This window comes from Lathamus discolor, chromosome 9, assembly GCF_037157495.1.
Source record: "Lathamus discolor isolate bLatDis1 chromosome 9, bLatDis1.hap1, whole genome shotgun sequence".
In the NCBI taxonomy this organism is placed as follows: Eukaryota; Metazoa; Chordata; class Aves; order Psittaciformes; family Psittacidae; genus Lathamus; species Lathamus discolor.
The window spans coordinates 14,471,709-14,497,488 of NC_088892.1; the positions used below are offsets into that span (position 1 = coordinate 14,471,709).

At 37.1% G+C, this 25,780-nt stretch overlaps 1 protein-coding gene across 2 annotated transcripts in view; it reads right to left on the reverse strand.

Annotated features, from left to right (window-relative positions):
* THOC2 (THO complex subunit 2) overlaps window positions 1-18,300 on the reverse strand; it is a 50,928-nt gene extending 32,628 nt beyond the window's left edge. Inside the window, exons 1-9 of one of the 2 annotated variants that reach the window (XM_065689120.1) lie at window positions 18,176-18,299; window positions 11,308-11,366; window positions 8,977-9,068; window positions 7,734-7,785; window positions 6,165-6,235; window positions 5,317-5,438; window positions 4,470-4,603; window positions 2,649-2,815; window positions 1,945-2,037 (exon numbers count right to left, since the gene is read on the reverse strand). In XM_065689120.1, coding sequence (XP_065545192.1) covers window positions 1,945-2,037; window positions 2,649-2,815; window positions 4,470-4,603; window positions 5,317-5,438; window positions 6,165-6,235; window positions 7,734-7,785; window positions 8,977-9,068; window positions 11,308-11,366; window positions 18,176-18,237 — 852 coding nt within the window. In that variant the 5' untranslated portion in view covers window positions 18,238-18,299. Of the gene's footprint in view, window positions 1-1,944; window positions 2,038-2,648; window positions 2,816-4,469; window positions 4,604-5,316; window positions 5,439-6,164; window positions 6,236-7,733; window positions 7,786-8,976; window positions 9,069-11,307; window positions 11,367-18,175 lie in introns of both variants that reach the window. The other variant, XM_065689121.1, reaches the window with a different exon arrangement.
* Between the last annotated feature and the right edge of the window lie 7,480 nt (window positions 18,301-25,780).

A 25,780-nucleotide genomic window follows, 5' to 3' on the forward strand; every position in this document is an offset into this window, starting at 1 on the left:
TACTTAAACACACATTTTGACTACGCCTTTATTTTAAAGGAATGCTATTTAAAGCCTACCAAATTTCCTACTTATCAGCAATGTGGGTTACACACATGTAACATCTGTTTCTTAAAAGCCATCTTACGTTAAGAGATACCTAGTACGATAAAGCCTCAGCACAGTCTTGTACTTGAGAATGATCAGCATGAGGAATATAACCCTATATTCACAAATTAAAACGTCAAGCTGTGAAACAGAAGGAAAGCTCTTTTGCTGACAAAACCAAATATTGATTTGATTCCTAAAATCATGCTCAAACTTTTAACCACAAATAAGTAATCAAAACTTACTGTAGAGTTATGACCTCTTTGATACAGTAATCTTCTCTTTTGTTAATTTTAACAAGGGAAAATTTTTACTTTTTTTTTTCACCCGAACTGACAGTAGAAAGACTAAGCATCACCTCCTTCGGAGAAAGCATAGTAGAATTTTCCCCAATTTCACAGAAATTCAGGGAAGAAGGAATCCCTCTTAGAAAAGGTTTAAAGAGCTACACTTTTTTCATTTGAAAACATAGGTAACCTACGAATGTTCACCAATAAATACCTAGTATGTCATTTCAAGGGGCAAATCACAGGATGCCATATGTACTATATATGGCTGTGCGCATATAAACGCAAATAGAGAACAGTTCTTACAGACTTGCAAGGGGAAGGGAGGGCAGAGGTGGGGAGAACATTGCTGATACAAATGATAATCCTGTCAGCTGCTATTGCGTAGGAACTGCACAATATATACCATTTAAGACATAACACCTACATGCTAACAATTTTTTGAAACTCGCATAGCAAGTTAAATTAAGCCTGAACTAAAGAGATAAAAAAATGGCATTGAAAACATGCAAAGACACAAAATCTGACCGAAAATCAACACGACAAAGGTGAACAGCATAAGTGATGCAGGGACCATTCTAGCTCCAAGACTGTCAGAAAACATGCTCATACCTATAACAGGTCTGAGTTGAGACTGCAGAGGCCACTCTAACTCCAAGTCTGAGCATGTCTTGTAAGCTTACAAACATTCCTTAACAAACTAACATTATCATCACGCATTCCTCCCTCCACATCGATTATCTCAGACATGTACTCCTACTCCTGCTCCACCCAACATGTTCTTAGCCAAAGTACTCCTATGAAGCCAGAGACAGTTACTGACAGATCTTACTGTGACTAATGCTACTGTCACGCAATTAATGGCATGACTACATTCCAAGTTTTCCATAGCTCATTTCCTTGATTTCAGTCAAGAGTTAAGAGTCTTTAAGTATCCATGGATATTCTGAAATCAAAGAATCACGTGTATTGTAAAGTTATTTTTACAATTGTAGCATTTTCTTTACCATCTGCCAAATTAGTATGTTGCTTGGGTTGATACGTGCCAGACTGGAGAGGGTATGTCCCTCTGATTAAGTCTGAACATGTAACTCCATTTTCCTCTTCCTAACTAGCAAATGGTCAAAATTCTTGCAAATGGGAGTGGTGGGCCTATTCAGGAATATAAGAAGGCTTTTTTTAAAACATCCTACTATTAAACTAAACCAAGACTGTTAGGAGCTGAGTGTCTTCACTTCTTCAGAAATTGATCTTGTAAAGCAAAACAGCCAAAGGGTCTGGTTCTTAAGGAACATTACGCATTTCTCTCCTATTCAGGCAGGAGGTAAATAAAATGGAAGTTGCTACACAGATAATCCAAAGAAAGTGTATCAGCATTCATATTTCAGTGTGTGTTTATATGAATATGCAGCAGTAGAAAGTGCTGGAAATTTTAAAAGACATTAAACATGCACATATAGAGATATTGCACAGTATGCTCTGAATCTGAACCTTTAGGGATCAGGTAAATTATCTGGCTTTTTTAAATTTTCTTAGTTTTGACATTTGAAAGAGTAGCACCATCACTTACATGAACATAAAGGTCTTCCAAATCTATGAGATTATGTTGCAGGAGGACAGCAGCAACTCTGTATAAGGAAGAAGGTGTCTCACCACTTGGATCCTAAAATGGACAAGATTGCAAAGTTAAGAGAAAAAAACAGCAGTCAGATGACTGCAGGTCATGAAACAGAAAAGAAACTACTCAAAAGTGTAGTTAAAAAACATATTAACTCATAGTCCTCCTTGTTATCATGTAAGTGCTATTACTCCAAAGGCACTAGACTTAATTGTGACACACAATCAGAATGTTCAGAAATAGATATTCAACTACCTTCACGTCTTATGGTGCTTGTATGCAATTCCTAACCCTACACAAAAAAACCTCCTAAATATTTCAACACGTATCAGCCATCTTGCAAACATGCTTTTCATTTCTGGGGACAAGCCTTTTGTTTATAAGGTACGATCTCTTCATTAATGCTAGCAATTATATAACTATACAAGTTCAAATGGAATGCATCAAGAACATTTTCAGCTGTCTTGGACAATCCTAAGCATTACAGACTTTCACTCAAACCATAAAATTACTGCTTTCAATACTGGAATTTTACACCTTAGAAAATAATTTTCATGTTAAAAAATCTGCAGCAAAAATCTGTTATCACTGACTGCAGTTCAACACAGAATACAACCAACCACGAAAACCAAAAACTGGGAACGGAGATACATTACCTGATAAAATTTGAATTTGAACCCAAGGATATGGCATAGAGTTTGAGGTTCACACATGTACATGTAAGATTCTATCAGTGGTACAAAGAAGTCATCGTACTCAGGCCTGCACTCATAGACCTCTAGGATAATATCCAAAACTCTGTTAGGATCGAGGTTAAAACATCCTAGGGGAGAAAAACAGCATAAAAGCTTAACATTGTTACATTTCATGTTCATTCTGTTACTAAACCACAAATATATTGAAGTTAATTCTTTTCGGTTAAAATTGAGCCTGGAATTATCCACATTAAAATAATCTGGACCATCTGTAACTACAGCATTGACCGCTTTGACTTAGACTGAATACTGAGCTAAGCAAAGATACTAAACAGGATGCTCAGTTCAGTTTACAGAAACTAGAAATTGCCACCTTTATGTAAACATTTAAAAAGTAAAAACTCAATCTCAGTAACACCACAGTACCAGCAAAAGGCACAGATTTCTGCCTCTTGCCTTGTGCTGCCACACATATTCACGCAGTTGCACACATCAGATAGCTAGAAATTATTATACACCTCAGAAGTCGTTATGGTTTGAGCTACAGCCTGATCCACCAGGTCATACTGTCCTGTGAACTCAGTATTATTGCTAGTGTTAGGGAGAATGGTTTGTTTATTCTGAGGAGAGCAAAGGCCAGGACACAGATCAGGTAAGCAAATGTTGTAATCATACCTGTAGTTTACTTTCCTACCTGAAGTCCAGGAGACATCCTCAAGACAGAAATATTACTTAGATCAAAAGATCATCTAGACTGTTTTTTTCATTGTGCCATGAGAAGTTTTCTCCAGGCACATCCACTATACAGATATGTAACTACAGCAGTCTTTCCTTCCCAAAAGCCATTTCCACTACACCAGGACCTACTGCAACTCAGTACTTTAAAAGAAATGACAATTTAGGGGAAGTCTATTTGCAATTCCCAAAATTCCAGAAGACAGAAAAATGCTTTGCTATAGAATTTCTCAAACTGAGTATTTTTTACTGTAGTAACTAGCAAAAGTATCCTCTTCTCTAGCTCTCTTCCAAAAGAAAAACTATTATTACAGGGGTCTGACAGTCTCAGGCAAAGTTTTGTGACAGATGAGAAATTATCTTTTACTAAATAGTACCATAGATTTGAATGTTACTGCACTGGCACCATATGAAACAGGTTCTCATGAAAACATCAATATATTGTCTAAAATTCTTTATTCAAAGAGGAAACATAAAACATGGGCAATTACATGTGTTCCCTGTTTTTAATGTATTATGCACTTTGTTACATTCTTGCCAAGTCTCAACTTAGTAAATGTTCTTCCTTTATTTAGCTTTGTTTGCAATTTGTCCATATTTCTACTTCTCATTTCTTTTTATAATGAATAACTTAATTCGACTTCTTGAAGACTGAAAGAATATTCATGCACCGAGCCAAGTACTTTTAACAGCAAAACGCATTACTTTGTTACACTGCAATCTGCCTGCTAGGAGATGGCAAACTCATCCACAAAAAATACTGCTGAAATGAATCAAAATCACAACGTACATACTTGAGGCTGTATACAAAATCAGTATCTAAAATAACTACGCAACATTCCCAAAATTAACTCTGCCACAGAAACAGGAACTTTCAAATGCCATAATTCTGCCCAAGGTGATCTATAAATACATGTTACTATTGTACTACACGTTCATGTGACATACTATCTGATCCACAGATTATCTTAAAAAGTAGTCTAATGTCATTTTCTGTAAGAAAAAGTCATAAAATCATGTAAGAAAACCAGTGCCCAAACTCCTTACCTATTAAAGATTTGATATTTTCAAGGATTAGCTCACTAGTGATATTTCCAGATAAGTCTTGCCCCAGTTCTGCAATGAGCTTTGCATAACCTTCATTCTCCTCTCTTAATAAATTAAACTTCTGCTGCTTATAACTGCAAATAAACAGAAATTAAACACTACTGTGTAACATATGCCCAGCGAAGCTTATTTATGACCTTAACATTAAATTTGTTGTACAAAATGCTAATTTTGAACACATTAAGAACTTGTAATTTACATCAGCTATTGCAAAAATTACAGAATGCAGTACAAAGAATACCTGCGAGGTAGTCAGCAGTCACCAAACAAATCCAGCTCTTCTATTTCAAATGCAGACGATTTAAAAGCAAAATCATGCTTATACTTGTAAAGCTTGTTTAGACACTATACTGGAGAACTGCTCTGTAGCACTTAAAGACCTGTTCTAGTTTTAAGAGGTGTTCTTTAGATCAAAAGATTGGATGCACACAAAAAAGTAACATACACCACAAAAATATATCCTATGTTGCCACAAGGTAACATTTGCTTACTTATGAAAACAAATGCCTATGCTTAACTGACAGAACAGCAGTGATTAATTTTCTCATACTTTCAAGTTCCCATTTGTCACAAATACAATTATTAAGTATTTAATCTACATATACAGAATCACAACAGCAATAGGTGACATTTAAAAAAAATTTACATTTCTCAGGAGTCTGAAAATGCAGAGGGCTAACAAGGTTCTTTTGCCAGTGATGAGATTAAGTGTAACAAAACACATTTCCTATAATTACCATTGACCCTCCTCACCCACTCCCCAAGCAACCCTCTCCCCAAAACTTACAATAGTTTTGTCTTTATTTTAACTGATTTCTGATTGAACTGTTGTGACTGCTTGATAAGTCCTAATGACTCCAGTGTCTCTGGATCTAAACGCTCCTTTAGGACAGTGTCAGATACAAGATACTAAAAAACATCAAAAACATACAACTTTGTCAATTACAAAGACCTAGAAACCACATGATTATTACTTGTGCTATATATGTATTCTCACTACAACCACCAAATTCAAATGTCATGACACACCATTATGCTATATGCATTCTGCTTCAAACATAGAAGTAGACAAAATTGAAAAACTATTAAACTAAAATCAGAATGCTACAGTGGTAGATTTTTACATACAAGAGCACCTTGAATAAACAAGCCCTAGGGTCTAACTGCTGGTAACTAAATATACATTGCATAGCATCTAGGAATATTACTACCAACAGCTGCGTATTTACAAAGCTTATACCCATTCTCTCCCATATTCTGGGAGAAAATATTTTCATATGCTGAATTTTCCTACAAATCAAGCTCATTCCATGTGCTTAGGAACGCCACTTTTAAGGACAGAGCAGGCTGCATAAAGGAGAAGTCAAACTCAACACATACTTCAGAAGCAAAATTTCTGTTGAACTGACAAGGAAAAAATTAAGTTCTTTCATAACTCTTCAAAGAATCCAAAGGACAACTATGCTATAGTACTCTACCATAAGACTTTGAAGATGCATTTTTAAATTACTTGGGAATTTACTAACACATTCTAGTAGTCTTTTCCTCAAAAAAGAGCAAGTGTCAAAACTTCATGGTTTTCTTGCTGGATTTTGGCATATACTTTTACCAAAAGACTTTCTACATGCAACTTACCAAACAGGCTAATACCAGCTGGGTAAAGTGATCTCTCTTACTTTTTTCTTCTAAACAGCTCGTTTCAATATCTAGTATAAAGGAAGACGGAAAAAAAGACATCATTACTTGCAGAACTTGTAAGAGTTTATTCTTGTTATTACTATTCTAATAAATATTACTGATAACAGTGCGAAGCAGCTTCTTCATAACATACTACCTTCTTGCCACTTTCTGGCTACTCATCCACCTTGAACTCTATATTAATACTTTGATGACAATGCTCATACATCCACAAGTCTCATGAAAAGGTAAAACAGATACCAGAGGAATGCCATAATTATTTTTCCTGCCCTTCTCTCTTTTGCAGTAAGTTAAGGGCAAGCATTTAAGAACTAATAATAAGCACGAAAGAAGAGAAATATAAACTGCTGTGTCTTCAGAGTAACAACCATTTACTGCCTCGTCTGCAATCTTTTACTAGCTATGATTCTGCATTTCCATTCTTTTCTTTTGCATCATCAGCTACTGAATGCAATTCATAAACTCACTCCTATAGGACTCTCAGCCATAAAACAACGGCCACGGAAGCACACCCAGCTAAAGCAGTCTAAAAAAAGCATGTCATTACAGGACACAAGGAGCTGCAAAAGAGTGGAGAACTCAAGAATGCAAGGCAGTCCTTACAAAAACAAACAAAAAGCACTAAAGACAAACACACACAGCTTAAAAAACAAGTGTAATGCAATGAATATCACATTATAAAAACTAATTAGTATCAAAAGATGATACAAGTACACAGAATGAACATTTATGAAACAAAGTCATTTTGGTATCACACGCAGCCACAGCACAGGAGACCCCACACTCATCCTGCATAGGGAACAAACTGGCATCTGTGCGGAGTAGTGTCAAAAGAATTTGTTGTATTTTGTTAAGAGACACACATAACAAGACAAAAAGTGCAAGCAGTTGAAAATCTCATCTGGGAAAAAATGTAGGATTAAATGGCTAAAAACCATGAGAAAAACAGCTCTGGATCAACACTATTCTCATAATCCAGAGGTTATTACCAGAATAAGAAGTAAACATCTTTAAAGCCTTCTCAGTTGGCAGATAGTAATTTGGCAAATTATACCATTTGCCTTTAGATTTTTGAACAATTAGTACAAGTTCCATTTCAGCAGTGGTGACTGTACAGATAAAAATATTTACAGAACACGTTCTGAGAATAGAAGATCTACCTACCAGTAAGTCAGCTTTCATTTTAAATACTTATAAGAATGATAACGCTAAGTCACTGAGTCCATTAACCAACATCCAACATGCTTACAAGCTAGCTCATTTAACTATTCTTAGCAGATCAACTTCCACTGCCTTTAATAGGTAAACTTCCAGAAACTGTAACAGAACACAGAAGGAACAGACAACACTAAGAACCAAGATACAGATACACTGAGGAAGAATCAACACATATCTTGTAAAGAGGCCGTGCTTTACGGATTTAATCAAATCTGCTGAAGAATTCAACAAGCAAATGCACAAGGCATGTATCTGTCTCAATGCTGAAAGGAAGGGAACCCAGCTCACCTAATATGCAGAATACATCAGCTAGGATGGAAGGCATGTCTTCCCGAAATTCCTAAAAAGAAGAAAGAAAGATCACACTTAATGGATACAGAAATTCCAATATCACTTTTAGACAATTCTTATTCCATTACATAAAACATAACTTCATCATAATAGAAGTTCAGATTAATAATGCACATCACTGGTAATTGTATTAATTATTAATAATTCAGATCAATTAATAATGAAGAGGCTGAATTACTGAGTAATATCTAGCATAAGTGCTTTACTAATTATTGGTATGTAATGAAGTAACATAACCTTTTAATGTTATTTATAAGAGTATCTAGTGGCCATGGACAAACCCCTCAGGTTACTTCCTCTGTTTCTCTAGCACAAGGGAACTCCCTGTCTGAAGAGCAGCACCTCCCTGTACAGCAAACTACAACTTCTCAGGCACCAAACAAATTCTGATTTCCTACCGTGACTACAGATCAAACATTATCAAATGCTACCCCCACAGTAACATGCCCTTCAGCCTTTACTTCTCCTAAACCCAGTGAAGAAGTTTAAAAACCTAAAATGCTTATCTTAGAGTAATTACTGCAAAATGTATATTCTTAATGCTCTATACACATCAAAAAAGCAATCTCTGAACTTCCAAAGAACAAATTATTTTTAGAAGGCATTTTTCGTATTTCTTTTCGCAATTATTTTCTTTTTTAGGAACACCAACATTTGGTAATCCTGGAATTTGAGAGGAAAATACTCTTTTCCTTACCTCCTCTATTTATTCAAAGCATTGTAAGAAAAAGCTTTTTCAAACACAAAAAAATAAGTGCAATGCATTATTTCAGAGGCAGTCACAGGTCTTTGACATCTCAACAGTAAAATGGCAGATGCGCATTGTTACACTGCAAGATGTAAATTATAAAAACCAGTAGGTGGCATTACAGACATGCTGCAAAAGCAAATGAAATCTATTTTTAGCATGCTAAAGACTTCAGACTTCATCTGCCCTGAAAAGATTACTTAATTTTTAATTTCTGCTAAAATGGATCTATCTATCCCTCAGCACAAAAAACGAGGGAAAAACTGAAAGACTACATTTATTTCAAGCGCACACAAATGAAGAAAGGACAAAAACCACTTTTTAGACACGGAAAAAAAGTCTGTTGAATATTATCCTGCTGGATTTTCATTCAGACTCTTGTAACGAATTAAAAATTTAGGAAGTAAGCAATTATTACAAACAGATACTTACTATGACATCACCAAGAACATTAGAAGCTTGATCATGCTTTAAGTTTCCTCTGACAACGTGATATGCAAGCTCATACAGAGCTTGCTGGATATCTGTTGAAAGAAAACAGATGATTAAGGAATGTATTAGGTAATTCTTGGTCTAACTTTTAACACAACGCTTACAACAATGCTGTAGACTTCAGACACCCTGCAAATAGAGAGGATGTGCTTTTCTTACCAATGAGAAGGGGATTACTTTCTTACTGCTGATAGATGAAATTTGAGCATCAGTATCTAAGGCTTCATTCAAGCAGATAGTAAGAGATGATCCACTGTCCCTAGAGAGCTTATGGAATAACAGTAAAATGGGATGAAAAACTAGTCCTGCACATAACTTGAGTGTTGGCAGTTGGTTAACAGACACCTTTACCTTATAATTAAAAAAAAAAAATTATACATCTTTTTATGTGTATCTAATACACAGACAACATTCCAGTATTTTTTCCTAATCATCTCTCATCACAGATATGCTTTCAAAAACCATTTTTCTAGAAGAAAGTAAAATTTAATTGGAGAAAAAATGCTTAACAAGGATTTTATTTTAATTTTTTAAAGGAAAGTCTCCCATGACTGAAGAATGGTGATTTACAGAAGCTTACATTAAGCTGAAACAGGAAACAGAGGTACTGCATTTGAGAAAAAATTTGCAATGTTAAACATAGTGATTGCAAAACCAACTATGGTAAACTTGTAAGGAATTGTTCTTAATACACCACAGCTTTGCTATCCTTTTTAGTTTATGAAAAATAATAAGATCTCATAATTTCACCTTTCACATGTACCACGTGGTTCACTGAATAAACATACACAATGGGTATACAAGTTATAGATTTTAATGGCCTAAACCAAGTACTCAATAACTTGGTGACTGCAGACCACTGCTGCTTCATTAAAAGCAGATATATTTTTTAAAGGAACAGGTTAATTTTACTTTTTACAGTACTTCTGCCAAAAGAACACTGACTGCTAGAGCAGGACTGGTTTAGACATCCATTCTATGTAAAACACAACTCTACTGCTTTAAAGGCCAGTTCAAGAGTTGTTGACAGTCTAGTGCAGTACCCTATTTAATAATTCACAAAGAATCCAAACCAGCCGTAAGCACAGCCACAGATGCCACCTCCATGTGGTTCTCCACATTGTGGAGAAGTTGTTACACAGCTACATGGCCAGATCTGACCTGTCTCCATAACCTTGTGGTATACTGGACTTCAATAAATGTTTTTCTGAAAAAGGGCAGAAATGCAAGTGCCAGCGCAGTTTTCAGAACTGGATCCAGGTCACATGGACTCAAAGAAATTCTTACCAGTCAACATCTCTGGACCTCACTCCAGATTATCCCTATTGTCAGTTTTTTATCCAATCACCAGAAGTACTTCAACTACTCAATGATCTTAAAGGTCTTTTCCAACCTGAATGATTCTACGATGATTCTATTTCTACTGTCTATTAATTCCTTCAATATAGCCACTGCACATATCTATCTAGTCATTCCCATGGGATATTTTAGGTCCTGACAGCAAGGACAAAGAAAGAAAGAAATCAGCACATAGAAATTAGCAATCTCTTTCTAGAACAGAAAAAACCTGGTGACCTTTCTTCACAAACTTTGGAACAAAGACTGCTTTGCTGAAAAATAAGTTCTTCCTACTTAACAGTATTACTTATAATTTACATTGAAACATTTTATCTTTTCTGCTATTATAATTGTCCATTATGATTATTCTAGCAAGAACCCAAAACAGCATCTAAACAGCGTAGTACTTCTGTGGTCTCAGTCATATGGAACGATTTTTCCAACAGATTCTGCTAAGCAAACATTCTCTTTAAACACTAAAGATTTCGTAAAATGAAAATTCAAACTTAATGACAGCAGTGATTTTCACTAAAAAAGGAGAGCAAGTCTGTAACTCAGGTGCTGTTGTAAAAATTTCTTTTTGCAGTATATAATCACACTTGCATACATTAGAGTTCATATATTTAACTTTCAGAATAAAATCCAGCTGTATGTTGAGCTTGCAAAATGGAATTCCATTTTCTACAGCACAGACCAAATACTGGATCTCACCATTACTTACTACCACCTAAGAAATCTCTCACCTGGGCATCTGAAGACAAAATGAGTTGTGGATGTTTGTGCTGCCTTGCAATTTGCAGCATTCACCTCTGGCATACACTAATAGTCACCATATACTAATGTTTCAGGCAGACATCCGCAGAAGTACCGCCATCAACCATTTCCAGGCTTTTTATTTAATTAAAAGCAACCAAAAACCCACACACAACTTACCTCTGAAACCCATAGAATCATGGCTTTTGTTTTCACTGACTGCACGACATAATTGCACGCTGCAATAAAAAACACAGAAAAGAAAAAAAAAAACTTTAAAAGTTGGATATTAGCCTACACAAGTAAATGTCTCAGGCTCGCTTTTTGTTGTTCTGGTTAAAATAACTTTCAATTTGGGCAGCTTAAATGACCGACTACATTTTGATTTTCATACAGTAAACACTAATTCACAGAAATCAGAGCAGAGAAATACAAGACTCCAAACAGATCTCATACACATATATCATATGCTTAGAAGAAAAAAAACCATCTTCCTAATATTACACACAGCAAAAGAAGAACACGAGGCAATTCTAGTACATGAGAGGAAGCACAGATGTGCTAGCATTAGCCTACTGTTGCTAACTAGTGAAGAAACGCTTCTCACAGAAATACCATGGCTATGATTACTTTCAAACTCTGGCCTGTAAAAAAAAATTTAACATTAAGTAGGTGCATGATCTCCTGACGCATTGTTTTATCAACGGTAAGACAGAATTTTATCTATCCTAGAGACAGCTAAGATAAACTAAGACATTAAGATAACCCATATAGGAAGCAAAGACCTGCCATGTTACATTGCCTTTAGTCACCCCTGAGGCTCCCCCAACCAAATTAGCCATATGTAAAAGTTGACTGAATGCCATACAGACTTTTCCATGAAATTATAGTTCTGTATGTTATAAAACAAATGCTCAAAGAGGCTTCTCCACTACACTGACAGCTTAGAAACAGACATGCTTCCAAGTTACAAGGATTTTCCCCTCTCCTCTACCATTACTGTCACCCCAATGAAGACTCAAAAGCAGTTTCACATTTAAAAGCAACAGTATTTTAAAAAAGTAGCAATTTACCTAGATTTATAACAAATACCAACGAATATCTTAAGAATTTTCTTCATACTTCAAACTTTTCAACCAAAAGTTTCATGTATTTTTCACCAAGAAAGACTCGTGTAGAAACTGAAGACAGTTCTCAAAGCTGCATTGTATTTGTACATAAGATGGCAAGACTACAATTTCCTGGGGGAGCGATTTTGAAGCATGCTCTCAAGTAAGGTTTACCATGAAAAATAAGCAGTAGGAAAGGATTACGTAGCAATCTATTACTCATTCTATTTGCATCCTGTCCAGAGATTATTACCTCTCCAGCAGGACTGAACAGCTGTTCCAGTAATCAAAGGATTATATTTAGCAAATACAAGGTATAAGCACCCTACAATGACAACTGGAAAATGGGCAGTTTTACATATAGTGGAATCAGCAGAAACATGCAAGCTCAGCAAAAAACAACTGAAGGTCTAAGATGTTCTAAATGATATTGAAGAAAATATGTGTTTGGCAATAACCAGAAAAGAGACAGCAAAATAGGGAAATAGGTAATCAATTTTCTTTTTCATGAACGGTATTTTAAAGAAGCAATTGGTTATTTTTCCCCCACTGCCCCAAAGAGCACATCAGTTTGAATCAAGTCAGATTTTGTTAAATTTTAATTACTACTTCTCTATAAAGATGTTACCCTGTAAGCACTCATTTCTAAGGTCTGTATACAAATAACAGTCATGTGAAATATCTGATTCCAAAAAATTATCTACTCAGATGCACACTTTGACCCCTACTCCATGACGTGCTATCATTAACCAGATTACATGAGCAACAACCCTGTCTGCTTGAGCTGAAGAGTTCACTTAACTACATCCTAATACAAAATAAGTTTTAACCTCTTCCAATTCCCTTTCCAGCAACATCAAAGTAATACTATCAACTTCAAGTAACTTTGAGACATACATTCGACTAATAAATGTAACAAGAAACCCTATTTAAGATCAGTCTACAAAAAACTTGCTTTGCATTTGTAATTAACCCCCTCCAAATTATTATACTGGGGGGGGAAGAGGTAAAAATACTATTTTTGTGAAAGTCTACATGGGAAAACTTTGATAGTAAAAAAGAGGATGTTGGTATTCTTTTTTGGATCTAAATTAATAATTGTCCTTAGATTCCTTTACACAGGTACTCTATCTCCAAAGGAGGATGACTCTTTCTGAAGGTGCTGTCAGGCAGCACAGCTGAGCTGATTTAATTAATGGCTTCTTGCTGCAGAAACGGGACACATTCACCAACACTTCTTCCCTTCTTGGCTGACCTGATCTAACCCTTATGTCAATTAAATCAGCTAAGTTGGCAAACCTGGTCAAAAAACAAGTCTTCTGCCAACCTCAAACACTGAAGCAAGCTTACCAGGAGGCCAGAGGAGCACCAGAGCAGAGAGAGCCCTGATGAATCAAAGACAAGGCAGAAGTCCTCCCTTACAGTACCAACAAGCCATGACATTACTTCATTTAGTCTTAATTAAGCACATCATAAATTAAAATCATAATACTTGCATGTTCACAAGAATAAAAATGTCAGTATTAGGAAGATTAATCAATTCACAAAGAAAGCCACAACAATACTTTCCCACTAAAGTGGCACCCAGGACAACGGAAATTTATCAGGTCCGCTTTCCAGTTCAACTGACCCAAACTGTCTGTTACCCCATTTGAAACTTTCATTAATCTTGTAGGGTTCATTGCTGCAAGCTTCAGACAGAGTACTTTCCTACTCTACTAAAACCTGTATCACTTCATCCAAAGATAAAGCTGTGTAACATATGTAAAATACAACTTTAAAAAACATGATAACCTAGAAAAAAAATCTTATAAAAAAAATAGAAAATCCCTTCTGACAATCAACATTTCAAAATTAATTTTTTTGGACTAAGATGGGATAGATTTACTTCAACAACAAATTCTGAAGCAACGTTTTTGCTAGCAAGAGCCAACAACTGGACCTAACTAAGCCTATTGGTTCATACACAATACCCTATATCCTCCATTACACTCCCACACACATAGTATATGCCAGTAACTATCACAAAGGGCATGTACCTGCAAACATTTAACTATATGCATAATTCAACTGTGAGTAGTTCCCTACTTGAGGTGAAGTACAATCAATTGCATTTAGCAGACAGGGTGGCAAAAGTACAACTAAGCTCCAATTTCCTGACTCTCAGCCCTTTAACTCAACACCGTTACATTCCTTGTACAAGTAAAGTAATATGCAGAGAGTGCTTGCAAGATCGAGTCTCAAAAACTCACATTCACAGAATATTAAGCTTTTTCAGTTTATTTTGAAGCATAACATACCACATCAACTGCCAGCAAAGAACATTATTAGTCCTACTTTCCCACTAAAGAGTTCTCAATGCTTAATCTACCACAAAACAAGGTATCAGTCAAACAGTAAGTGCTTGTCATTGTGAGCATATTAGAAATGTCTATATGCTCTGCAGTCACAGACTAGCATCTTATTGTGGAAGACACTATACAAAACAACATAATTTCACTACAAAGGACAGCACATGTACACGCAAATAGGTGTAAAAGGAGTCTAGACTGATTAGCACAATAAGCAGCCACACAGAATCCAACTCAATCTCTACACAATATCTTTTTTTATTGTGATATTGTGGTATCACAATATTTTGCAGTAGCAAAATAAATGCACATAATTTAATAAATTGTGTTTAGACAGAGATGGGTTTGAACAAATTTATAGTTTTGGCAGCTAAGGACACTTGAAACAACAACATGATGTACATTTACCTATTTGTATTAGATATTATTGCACATCAGTAGCTGAATTAATTAAAATCACAGCATGTACAGTTTTAACAAGGTCTCTGAACAATTTCTAGTAAGTCAATGCTCACTGCTACCCAAGCTTGATAATGCTGCCTTATTAACACCCTTAAGACATGTACAAAATTCTTATCTTCTGGGTTTTAGATATTACTGCTATAACAGATCACATCAGCAAAAAATAAAGTTCATTATTTTTCACAGCAAAAGATTTAAAACCAATTTCCTTACTGGATTTCTTTAAAAAAATCCTAGCAAACTTTTTCTCCTCTCCCCGCTCCAAGTAGCAGCATCTCCCGCTGACTACAGCAACATTACAAATCCTGTATGCTTTCAAGCATAAGCAGACCACTACCATACCACTCAAAAAAAAAGAACAAACCACCAAAAAACCATGCAGGGATCATCTAAAACTTCCATTATTAATCACAGTAGAGGTTGAATTGCCAAATAAAAACAAATCATTTACTTCTCTCAAAACAGTTTCATATTCCCCCAAAACATGAAACTGTGTTTTAAGTGACTAGAAATTGCTAAAATACTACCTTTGGTTGATCTAGTGAGATCATGTAAGCCATTTCATGCTCCAGCAAATCTTTTTCTTTTTTTTCCTGCAAGACCTAATCTTTTATTTCTGCTGATTATGAGGTTTGGGGTTTTTTTTCCCTTTAATCCTCACTTTTCAACAAAGTTGGTATTTGTCTCCCTGTAAAGAAGCCCACCACTTTGTTTAAAAACCAAACAACCCCCTCCACATAAGACTGAATGTTCTGACTTCATGCAGGGGCTTTAGCAGACCAGGCTTCCATAGAGTAAAACTTTTGCAAATTCTGTATTTGCTAGAAATTTCAGCTTTGTCCTTTCACAGTGCCCTTTTCCTCCCAACTTTTCTAACTTATTTACCAATTAACACATTGTCCTACCTTTGGACCACAAGCCCTGAACACTGCAATTGTGGCCTAGACAATTTATAATCCTGGGCCTATCTATATTAGATGAATAACTCAAGAAAAATAAAAAATACCATTATAATTGCACACCTCTTAGCTTAAGTAACATTTACAAATATTTTATATGTTTCATTATGTAAAGAGAGCACCACGATCTTATTTTGCACCACAGACAGAAAATCTTGGACTAAGAAACACAAAGTTATGCACTGAAGATTTATCCCCAAAAAAATAGTTTCCTACAAAGTTCTCTAGATTTAGTCTGGAGATGATACATTGCTTTGCATCTAGGAAGGAAGTCTGTACATATTCCAGATGCTTCTAAAGTTATCACTGCAAAATCCAACAACTGTTATCCAGGCACAATCACATTTCTTCTAAAATGTATGGCCTCTTTTGCAAGCTGCTTTAAATCATTCTTGGAACGGCATTTAAGCAGTATTCCCATTGAAGTATAAATGCCACAGACACAGGAATTTAGCCTATTTCTTTGTTTTATTGGTCCCACGGCAGATTAAAACTTTCTTCCCATTACAGTTAAGAACTGCTCTAGGGGGAGGGGAGAAATGTAAAACACTAACATGGCCAACAGCTAATGTAACTTGCCTGTTACACAGTTAAAAGTTCCAAGAATTCAATGCAAACTATGCAGCTGCCATTATATGATCAGCTATGAAATTTCTGTCCTCGTGCAAACTCCATACAATCTCAGTGGTCGTAACAGGGCAGGTTACGAAAATCATAATGATATGTGACTAATTCAGTTAAAAATTACTTAATAGGCATTACAGAAAAGCTAGTAGTGCATCTACATGTATATAAAGTTATGTATAAGAAGACAATCTGTTTTATTATAGTCATTTGTGCACTTTTATAAGGTATCAGTATACATTTGTTTCTTCGTTTGTTATTCACACAGAAATTCCTAAATACTCAAATTCAATAAAAAAAGTCTTTTACTGAATAAATATTGCCATGCTAGATGCAAATTCAGTTACTGCCATAAAATCTTAAACAGGAGATTAAAAAAAAAGCAATGCAAACCTCAGCATTGTTTGGAGGATGGCTCCTGAACACTTTTATTATTGTTGCAAACATAGATACAAAAGAGATTTTCGTTGGCCTTGTATCACATCAAAACATGTTAACCTTACATGTTAATGTAATGGTTCTAGCACAACTGAAAAGTCAAAAAGAGCATGTCTGTAAAGGGGGGCTCCACTACAAAATGGAAGTTCTGGGAAGAACTGAGTTTTGTGCAGAGAGCCTCTACAGTCTCTTTTCTACTCACTACCTCTTTCTTTCTTCATGTAGAGGGAAGATCACTACCACAGCTGCACAACCTTTTAAAATAGGTGAATAAAAGAAAATAACAAAATATGAGCACCAAGAAGCATTTCTCAAAATGATTCCCCAATCACCCATATTTGAGACTGTAGGGTTTTTAACTACAACAAAGTAACATGGAATAGAACAACTCCCTGAACAGAGGTACTACTGAAACACACCATAATTAATGAACCTGCTAAGTTAAGAGTGCTTAAAACAGACACACAGAAGGCCCCAAAAGGGAAAGCTTTTAGCACACCTGGACTGATTTGTGAAGCTATAACCAGATCTCCTCAGTGCACAAAGATTACCTTGCAGGGAAAACAGGAACGACTAGCTGATGCTACCTTGCCAGAATGAAAGAATAACGTGCTAGTACCCACACAATAAGTATAAAAGTGAGAACGGGGGCTGGGACCTCTGCTAGAAAGGTCTGAATTGCACAGCTAGCGAAACAAGAACTAGTCACGCTCTACGTTACCCCGGGTGGGTAATTAAAGAGGAGTCCAACGCCCGATAAACCCGACCCAGAGCCGGGAAGGGGACGATGGGGGCGCAGGCAACGGGCGCCAGGACAGCAGGCCCAGCTACGGGGGACGAGCTTCGGCAGAGGTCGTTAGCAACCGACAAAGGAGGCCGAGCCGGACAGGAGAGAGCCTAAGACTTCCGCCCGGCCCGGGTTTCGACGCTCAGCCCCGACAGCAAGGACGCATCCCCAAGCAACGACCTCCCCGCCCGCTCCTACCTCTTCGCCGCCCCCCCACCAGCCTCCCGCGGCTGCTGAGGCCCGAGCTCCCCCTTACTCCCGCAGCTCAGCGGCCTGCAGCGCCCCAGCGCCCCTCCCGCAGTACGGCCCCGCACTCACAACTCGTTCTTGCCCCCTTTCTCCCAGTTCTTTATCCACTCGGCAGGGAGCAGCGCCGCCATCTTCCCCGTGTGGCGCCGAGAGCCCGGATGGTGGAGCCGTGAGCCCGGGTCAGAGGGGACGCAACAGCTCGCGAGGCACGACGGGACGCGGACGCGCCGTACCCTGGGAGACGACGGGCGGCGTTCCATCGCGCATGCTCGTCGAAACCACATAAGGCGCGCCGCGCGGCCATCGCGCTTAGGTAGCGCGGGCTCTCCGCGGGGAGCGCTTGTCAGCGGCCCTGGGCGTGCAGTGTCCCGCGGGGCCCCTCGGGGCACCCGGAGCCGCGGATCGGGGCAGCCCGGCCTGCGGGTAACGCTGCTGAGGTCGGGCAGCCTCCCCCGCCACGTCAGGCAGCTCCTTTCAGACACATAAAAACGCCGGGAGCGGAGGTTTCTACAGCTGTAAACGCGGCTGAGGAAATAACGCTGAGGGAGCTTGGGTGCGTTTCGATGTGTTTAACGCGTATGTGACACGAAACGTTTTATTTCAGTCCGTTAGAAGGACGTTCATTGACAGTTAACAGTTAAAAACCAGCTCGCTACTCTTTGACCCCTGAGCTTGTGACCCACATTCCACCACTGTCGATTGAAAGCAGCAAGAGCTTTTAAAAACTAAACCCGGATTTTATAATAGGGATAAAGCTCTGTGCTTTCTCCAAAACCATGTGGCACTTTGCATCACTGTTCCCCAAAAAAGCATCCAAAACTGAGCTGCATTAACCCTGCAGCTGAAGAGCCTCTGTGTGTGGGTCCGAGTTGGCCGGGATCACAAGCTGTGATCTCTGTGTGTCCCCTGTTCATCCACTGCCTTTGAATAACGCAAAGCTGAAAACACACCAATTCTTTCGGATGCTGCCTTCCCATGTAAGCAACGTCCTCTAATTCACAGGGACGCAAAGCATGGCAGCACGGAAGCAGCACCCAGCTTCATGCGGGTGTGTGAGCAACACAAGCAGTGTTGCAGTAACTGACCAACAGAGCTAATACACCAAACCACAACTTAAAGATAGGAATTTAAAAGAAGTAAAGACAATGGTGTGATTTGCAGAACACCTTGCACCTGAAGCTCCCCTGGCCCTCGCTAGGCCTTCAGGGTTATTTCATTTGTTATCCAAGTTCTGAGTATTTGGAAGGCGTTAAGCAAAGCAGTGCAGGGTGAGGGGGTGACACGCACATGTTCTGTTCTGAGTAACTGGGCGTGCAAAATACACAGCCCCAGTACTTTAACATTCTGAGAGCCATCTGTGATGATGAACCACCTCAGCACCCGTTGTGAACCCTGTGCAAGGCGAAGCGGTCTGATCTTTCAAAACGAAAAGCAGATTTTCTTCATCTTTATCTCAGCATTTTTACCAATAAATAATCAATTTAGTTTCTCAAGTGAAATTTACATACTACTTTGAAAAGTAAACCAGGCATGCTAGTATTATTTTATAAATTACTTACTAAATTCATTAAGTTAGTACATTTAGTAAATTCAGTAAGTTTTTTTAATAAAATTAGCTAAAAGGTTTTAGTAAAAATTATTATGACAAATATAAACTGTCTCTAATTATATGTTAGCCTTTCTTGGTCAATTTTAACATGGTCACACTAATATAACGTCTCTGTGAGGTGATTTTTTTATTAAATAAGACACCTAAAACTGCAAATAAACATTTCTTTGATTATATCACATTATTTATTGTATTGCAGCCTCCAATAGCAATTCAGTGTATCAATGATACACTGATGTTTGAAGCTTGATATTTTTGCAGAATTGGTAAATTCTCTTGAATATGGATATAAACATTTATGACAAACAACTATATAGATGTCTTCTTCTGATTATCATCCCTAATACATGTGCCTATTTTACTGCATGTTATTCATCTCTGTGAGTCTCTCCTAGCTGTTTTTAATTTCCTTTAGCTGCTAATCAGGATATATGGGTTAAGAAACACTTGATTTGGTCAAGCAGCACATGTTTTTAGTCTTTCCAGAAATTCCTCTTGCCTGTCCAAAATCTTTATTTCATCTGCCTTCTCAGTCATGCACACACTTCCTCCTCTATTGAAGTGTAAATCATTTTACAAATAGGATGAAACTGCAGAAAATTAGGAATTTGAAATAAAAAAAAAAATTAAAAAAATATGAGGCTTAAGTGCACTGTGCCTGTTTCAGTGTTCACGCTGCTATGGTTTCTCTGGAGCATGCCGTATTCTCCACCTTTAATGGAAATATACAGCTTCCAAGCGCTTTGTGTAGAAGTGGTGTTCTACTTTCAAAATAGCCCTTGTCACAAAGTTTGTAGAATTTCAGCAAATCCATATAACTGCTGAGAAGGGGAATAGTGTTGTAGTGTTATTTGAATTACTACTCACAGCCAGCCCCTCTGCAAGCCCCATACTTTACAGAATGCTGTTGTTCTTGATCTGTATGTACAACACCTACTACAGAGGGACCCATTACAGCCCCTAAACTCTGCAGTAATGCAAGTAATAAAGGAGATAGATTCTCTGTCTCCAATACTTAGATTTTTAAAGGAGACACAAACTACATTTCAGGCATATAGTACGCACTGTGATAAAAGATAAGCTCAGTTTTAAAGTGCCTAATATATTTATGATGGGTTATTCTTTAAAGTTTCATGAAATGAATATATTTAAGAGATGTGTGAATGATAAGAAGCACAGAACTGCAAGCCTAAGGAATATCACAAGAAGGTATTACAAGAGAGTACAATACGTGTGTATTTAGAAGATAAGCCAAGGGGTGCATAAACGAAAAGCAAGAATGTAACAAAAGGTGTTAGGATCAAAGATTTATGTAGGCAAGTCGGAATGTAAATGTGTGAAATTTTGCCTTCATGATGAGGAAGATAAGACACTCGTGGAGAAATACAGCAGATTAAAGCTATCAAGTCATTGGAGGACCAGAATGTTAGATTCCACATTTACTCCAGGAAACTAAACCACTTCTTGTATGAAGTATATTGCTAACAGACAGGAAGAAGATGAAGATAAAGGGAGCTAATATGGAGCTAATATGTGCAATGTCAAAATATATGTGACAGAAACAATCTGAAAATCTAATTGAGCACAGCCTAATAATACCAAAATAGGGTTGGACTATTAATTAAATGGCTTATTAAATACTTAAATAATTATGAAATAATAGCTATCAAGTCTGTGAGAAACATGTACTTTTCCTTGCTATGCCTCTTGCTAGAAGATAATTACTTCAATATAAAGGCCATTGTTTAGGAGTTTTAAGTGTAGGAAAACTCATTTCAGGTCAGTATAGCAAGTTTCTTTCCATTACAACACACTGCGTCTTCATATGTGAATGCAAACAGCATGACTGCAGTGTCATAACTATAAATTGCACCCCCCAACTTCTCTTTTACTTGGATTTGTTATTCAACAATGGGACAACCTAACAGAGACAAACTAATGTATTGTAAACTGAAATACAGGCTTACATCATAGAATTTGGTTTTAAAGTGGATGACTTGTAGGAAAGAGACAAATGTTCAGTGTTGCACCTTCTTGCAAAATGCTGGCTGATGCTGCAAATGCTTAGATCCCTCACTGAAAGCAATTTCAGTAAAAATGCTGTCTTCTCTCTTGGACAGAGCTATGAAGTCTTTTTTAAAGATTGTCTATGTTTTGTTTTCTAATGTTGACTTCATACCATGCCAATACAGTGCAATGCCAATTTTTACTGTTCCAAAATCTGAATTTTTGTAGCAAATGCCTGTGATCTGGGTCTATGACCGCAGTAGAGTGTCCTGTAGCCCTAATAAAGAAGTAGTATTCCATAATATTCACATTTTAGTTAGCAACACACTAGCCAGTCTCAGTAAGTTTATCTCACAGGCTCTCACCTGCAACTTTAAACCTACAAATATATTTAGGTATTTGAATGTTAGAATATGCACACTCAAAGTTTTATTAAAGGATGAGGGTTTTAAGTGGTTTCATGGCTTGTAATCTTCACAAAGTGAATGTCCCTGAAAGGAATTTTAGAGAGCTTTCAACAGTGACTCAGTGAAAGAGTATTTTTTATTGTAAGGGTTAAGCTGTTAATTAAATGGCTTATTAAATACTTAAATAATTATGAAATAATTAGGCCTGGAATTAAGGTATAGTCAGTTATTGTCAAACAATTTTACCAAGTCAGCATTACTAAATAGTCTATTGTCTATACATTTCATTTATGCTAAGTAAATCATACAGCGAATTTGTGGTGAATGCTACAACTTTTCCATTAAATGCAAGGCATTAGCTGTGGGCGCTGATATGCTGCAATTCTTTTGTGTGGTAGATACTTTGTAAGTTATTTACAATCCATTTAGAGCCTATTCTTAAGCACATTTATGTGGTGAGTAATTTTACCTGCAAAGACTTGCACAGCCTAGACGTGAGTAAAGTTTGCAAAGTCATGTCCTGATATGCTGTATTTTTTCATACTTATATATATTGATTTGTAGCTCAGGATTATTTACACTTTTGAACACACTGCAATTTTCTGTTCCATGTTATTCTTTGCAGGGTTTTAATAACAATAATTAAGAATACTAAATAAGCATAGGTAGGGAAAGAGTTTTCTTGGAAGTCCACATGAAGTAAAGCCTTTTCTCAGAAATTACCATCAAATGAAGGACTATGTATTTCCAATTTTACATTTAGAACTACAGCATAACAAAAAAGGAATAAAAAACATATAAAAATATGAATAAAATATACTTACAGAGATATATTTTTTAGAGATATATTTGTTCTAAACTCAGTTTGCTTGTCATTTTTCCAACTTTACTGACTCAGTTTAAGAGAGATATGGAGTAGGGGAAAGAGATATAAATCTTTATAAAGGACTTAAGTTATTCAGCACTTGGCCAAAATGCATTTTAAGTATATTTTTTAAATTCTGTTGCAGATAATGTAGGTATTACACTTTTTCTATTAGCTATTATATATAAAACTACATATATTTGCATAAGTCATTTATATTTTTTACGTTTTTTACAGTCACAGAATCATAGAATACTTTTAGGCTGGAAGGGACTTTTGGTGACCATCTGATCCAAAGCCCTGCTTGAGGCAGGGCCTAAAAAGTTCAGTCAGGTTGCTCAGCACATTATGTCACAGGCTCAGGAATACATTCAGGGAGGTGATTTCACTGTCCCCGTGTTTGAACACGGCAGCATTTTTCCCTTGGGTCAAACTGGTATTTTCCTTGCTGCAACCTGAACTGTGTCTACACGGAGAAGAGTCTGATTCCACAATGTTTCTATAGCACTATAGAAAGCATTTTGTGATAGGATTTACTTAAATATACTGTAGTTAATAAAGATGTATGATATATAACCTCTAAAACATAAACAGTCATTTATGAAGTTAATACAGGCAAAGCAAACTATTTTGAAAATAAGTATGTACCAATTCCTCTTCAGATTAATATATTATTGCCACAGAGTAGTCTTCACTCCTAAGTGATGAAATCATATTCGGTTTTGTCTTATACTTGATTATGTGGTGGACATCTTTCTTAGTGCTACCTGGTGTTAGCTGAATTGTGATGCCCAGGTTAAAAAGCAAGATCTATATTTTAGTTGTATAAATCAGCCTTTACAGTTTGTTTTTTATAGAACTCTATAGTTTGTTGTTTTTTCATGAGGCCTTTGTGTGCTAGAAGGAGTGTCATGGGCATCCTAAGATTCCTATGAATTAGTCAAGAGACCCTTGTTAAAAGCCAGATGGCTTTTTGCTTCCATTAGTTCTGGAGGTTGACATTTACCTGTCTAAATATTGGGATAGAATAAAATTTTGAAAAGAAGGAAAAATGATGATGAATGCAAAGGCACAATATTGCCTACCGTGTCCTGTGACCCCTACTGTGCTTCCTGCCTGAATAAAGGTGCAATCTGTTTTTTCCCAGCTACATCAAAGAAAATGCCTGTGTTAGGCACTATGGTAACAGCTGGGTAACAGTAGGAAGTTATTTAGTTTAATGGCAAGTACAAGGTTTTCAAGGGTGTAGTATATTATCCAGCAAATACATAGCTAGGAAAAAAATAATAATAAATCAGTGTTAAATTCATGTTATAAAAACGTATTTATTCTTGGTTTTCTAAATAAATACTTCAGACGCCAATCAGGAGAGCTGGAAATGTGCAAAGGCAACAGAAATAAAATGTCCAGCAGCTCATTTCCTCTGCATTAACTCACTCCATGAATTTGTGTGACAAGGCACAACTTTGTCATCTGCTCTGAGGGGTAGGCAACTGAATGCTTTACTGTTCTTGCATAGACATTTAAGAATGACTGTTTGGAATAAAGTGTGCTTTATTACTTGGCTGTTATATCACGTCCATGTAGAATTAATTACTCTAAATTCCTGATTTTTTAAGGTTTTTTTAATCATTGTTTGGCGACTGTTCCTGTTCTTTGTCTGGGACATTTCCTAAACTCTCATGAAGACGAAAAAGGGTACGCAGAAGGCATGCTTCCATATTTTCCAGATGATTTCCATTTTGTAAATGCTGTTTAAGCAAGTAAGAATACTAAACATTAGCTAGTACCAGCTGTTTCTATTCAGCTGGGCAACTGGAAGGAAAAACATCCTCAGATAGTGATTGTCAAAAAGATCTTCCAACTTTTGGGGTTTTGTCATAGCTTATCTCAGTGTCACTTCATCTTGAGCTATAAAATGTACCAGATTTAATTTAGATCAGTAGCTATGGCAGAACACACTGAGTTTTATGTACAGTGTGCAAATATGGAAAAAGCTAGGAATTTAGCTGAGCAGTGACAGTATCACTAGCAATGCAATGCAGAATCTTGACCATTACCTGTGTCCGCTAATGAAGAAAGGCAGAGTACAGCTTTATAGAGCAGGTATTCCTGAACCCACAGCTCCTCACTCACTCTGTTGTCTAATAGCTGGGTATTCTTTGGGATGGGCCTGTATCATTACACCTCTTGGATTACATACATTCCACAGAAAATGGGATTTGATTTACTGCACTCTGCTGACAAAATCCCTTTGCTAACTTCAGCCCATAATTAGCCTGCAGTCACTCATACAAAGGGTCTGGAGTAGCAACTCTGTCGTGGGAGCTGCGCAACACATACTGGTGTCCAAGCAGCTCTGCACGTGCTTATGGTTTGTGTTCCTGTCTTTCTCCTCTGGGATGTGTGCAGAGAAGCTCCAGATAACTGGAGCATCTGCAGAGGGTTGGCTGGGTGCTGGTGATGCAGGAAGCATAGGGGGGCAAAGTTTCCAAACAACAGTCACCACTGATCAGTGGGGGTGGTGTGTGTTAACTGCAGCTTGCTGGGGCTGTTACTACAGTTCCCAGGCACCTACCCAATGGCATATGTGAGAAAAAAAGCTTGAACACCATTGATACCTCATGCTGGTTTCTTGTGAGAGCTTAGGGTGGTAGCGCATTGACAGAATATGAAGCTTTGAGAGTAAAACTGAAATTTGGTAAGTCAAACTCTTTATCAACATGGTCCACACCCTTGTTTGGGTGGTGTAGCCCAGATACTAGGTATGTTTAAATGGAAGTGGG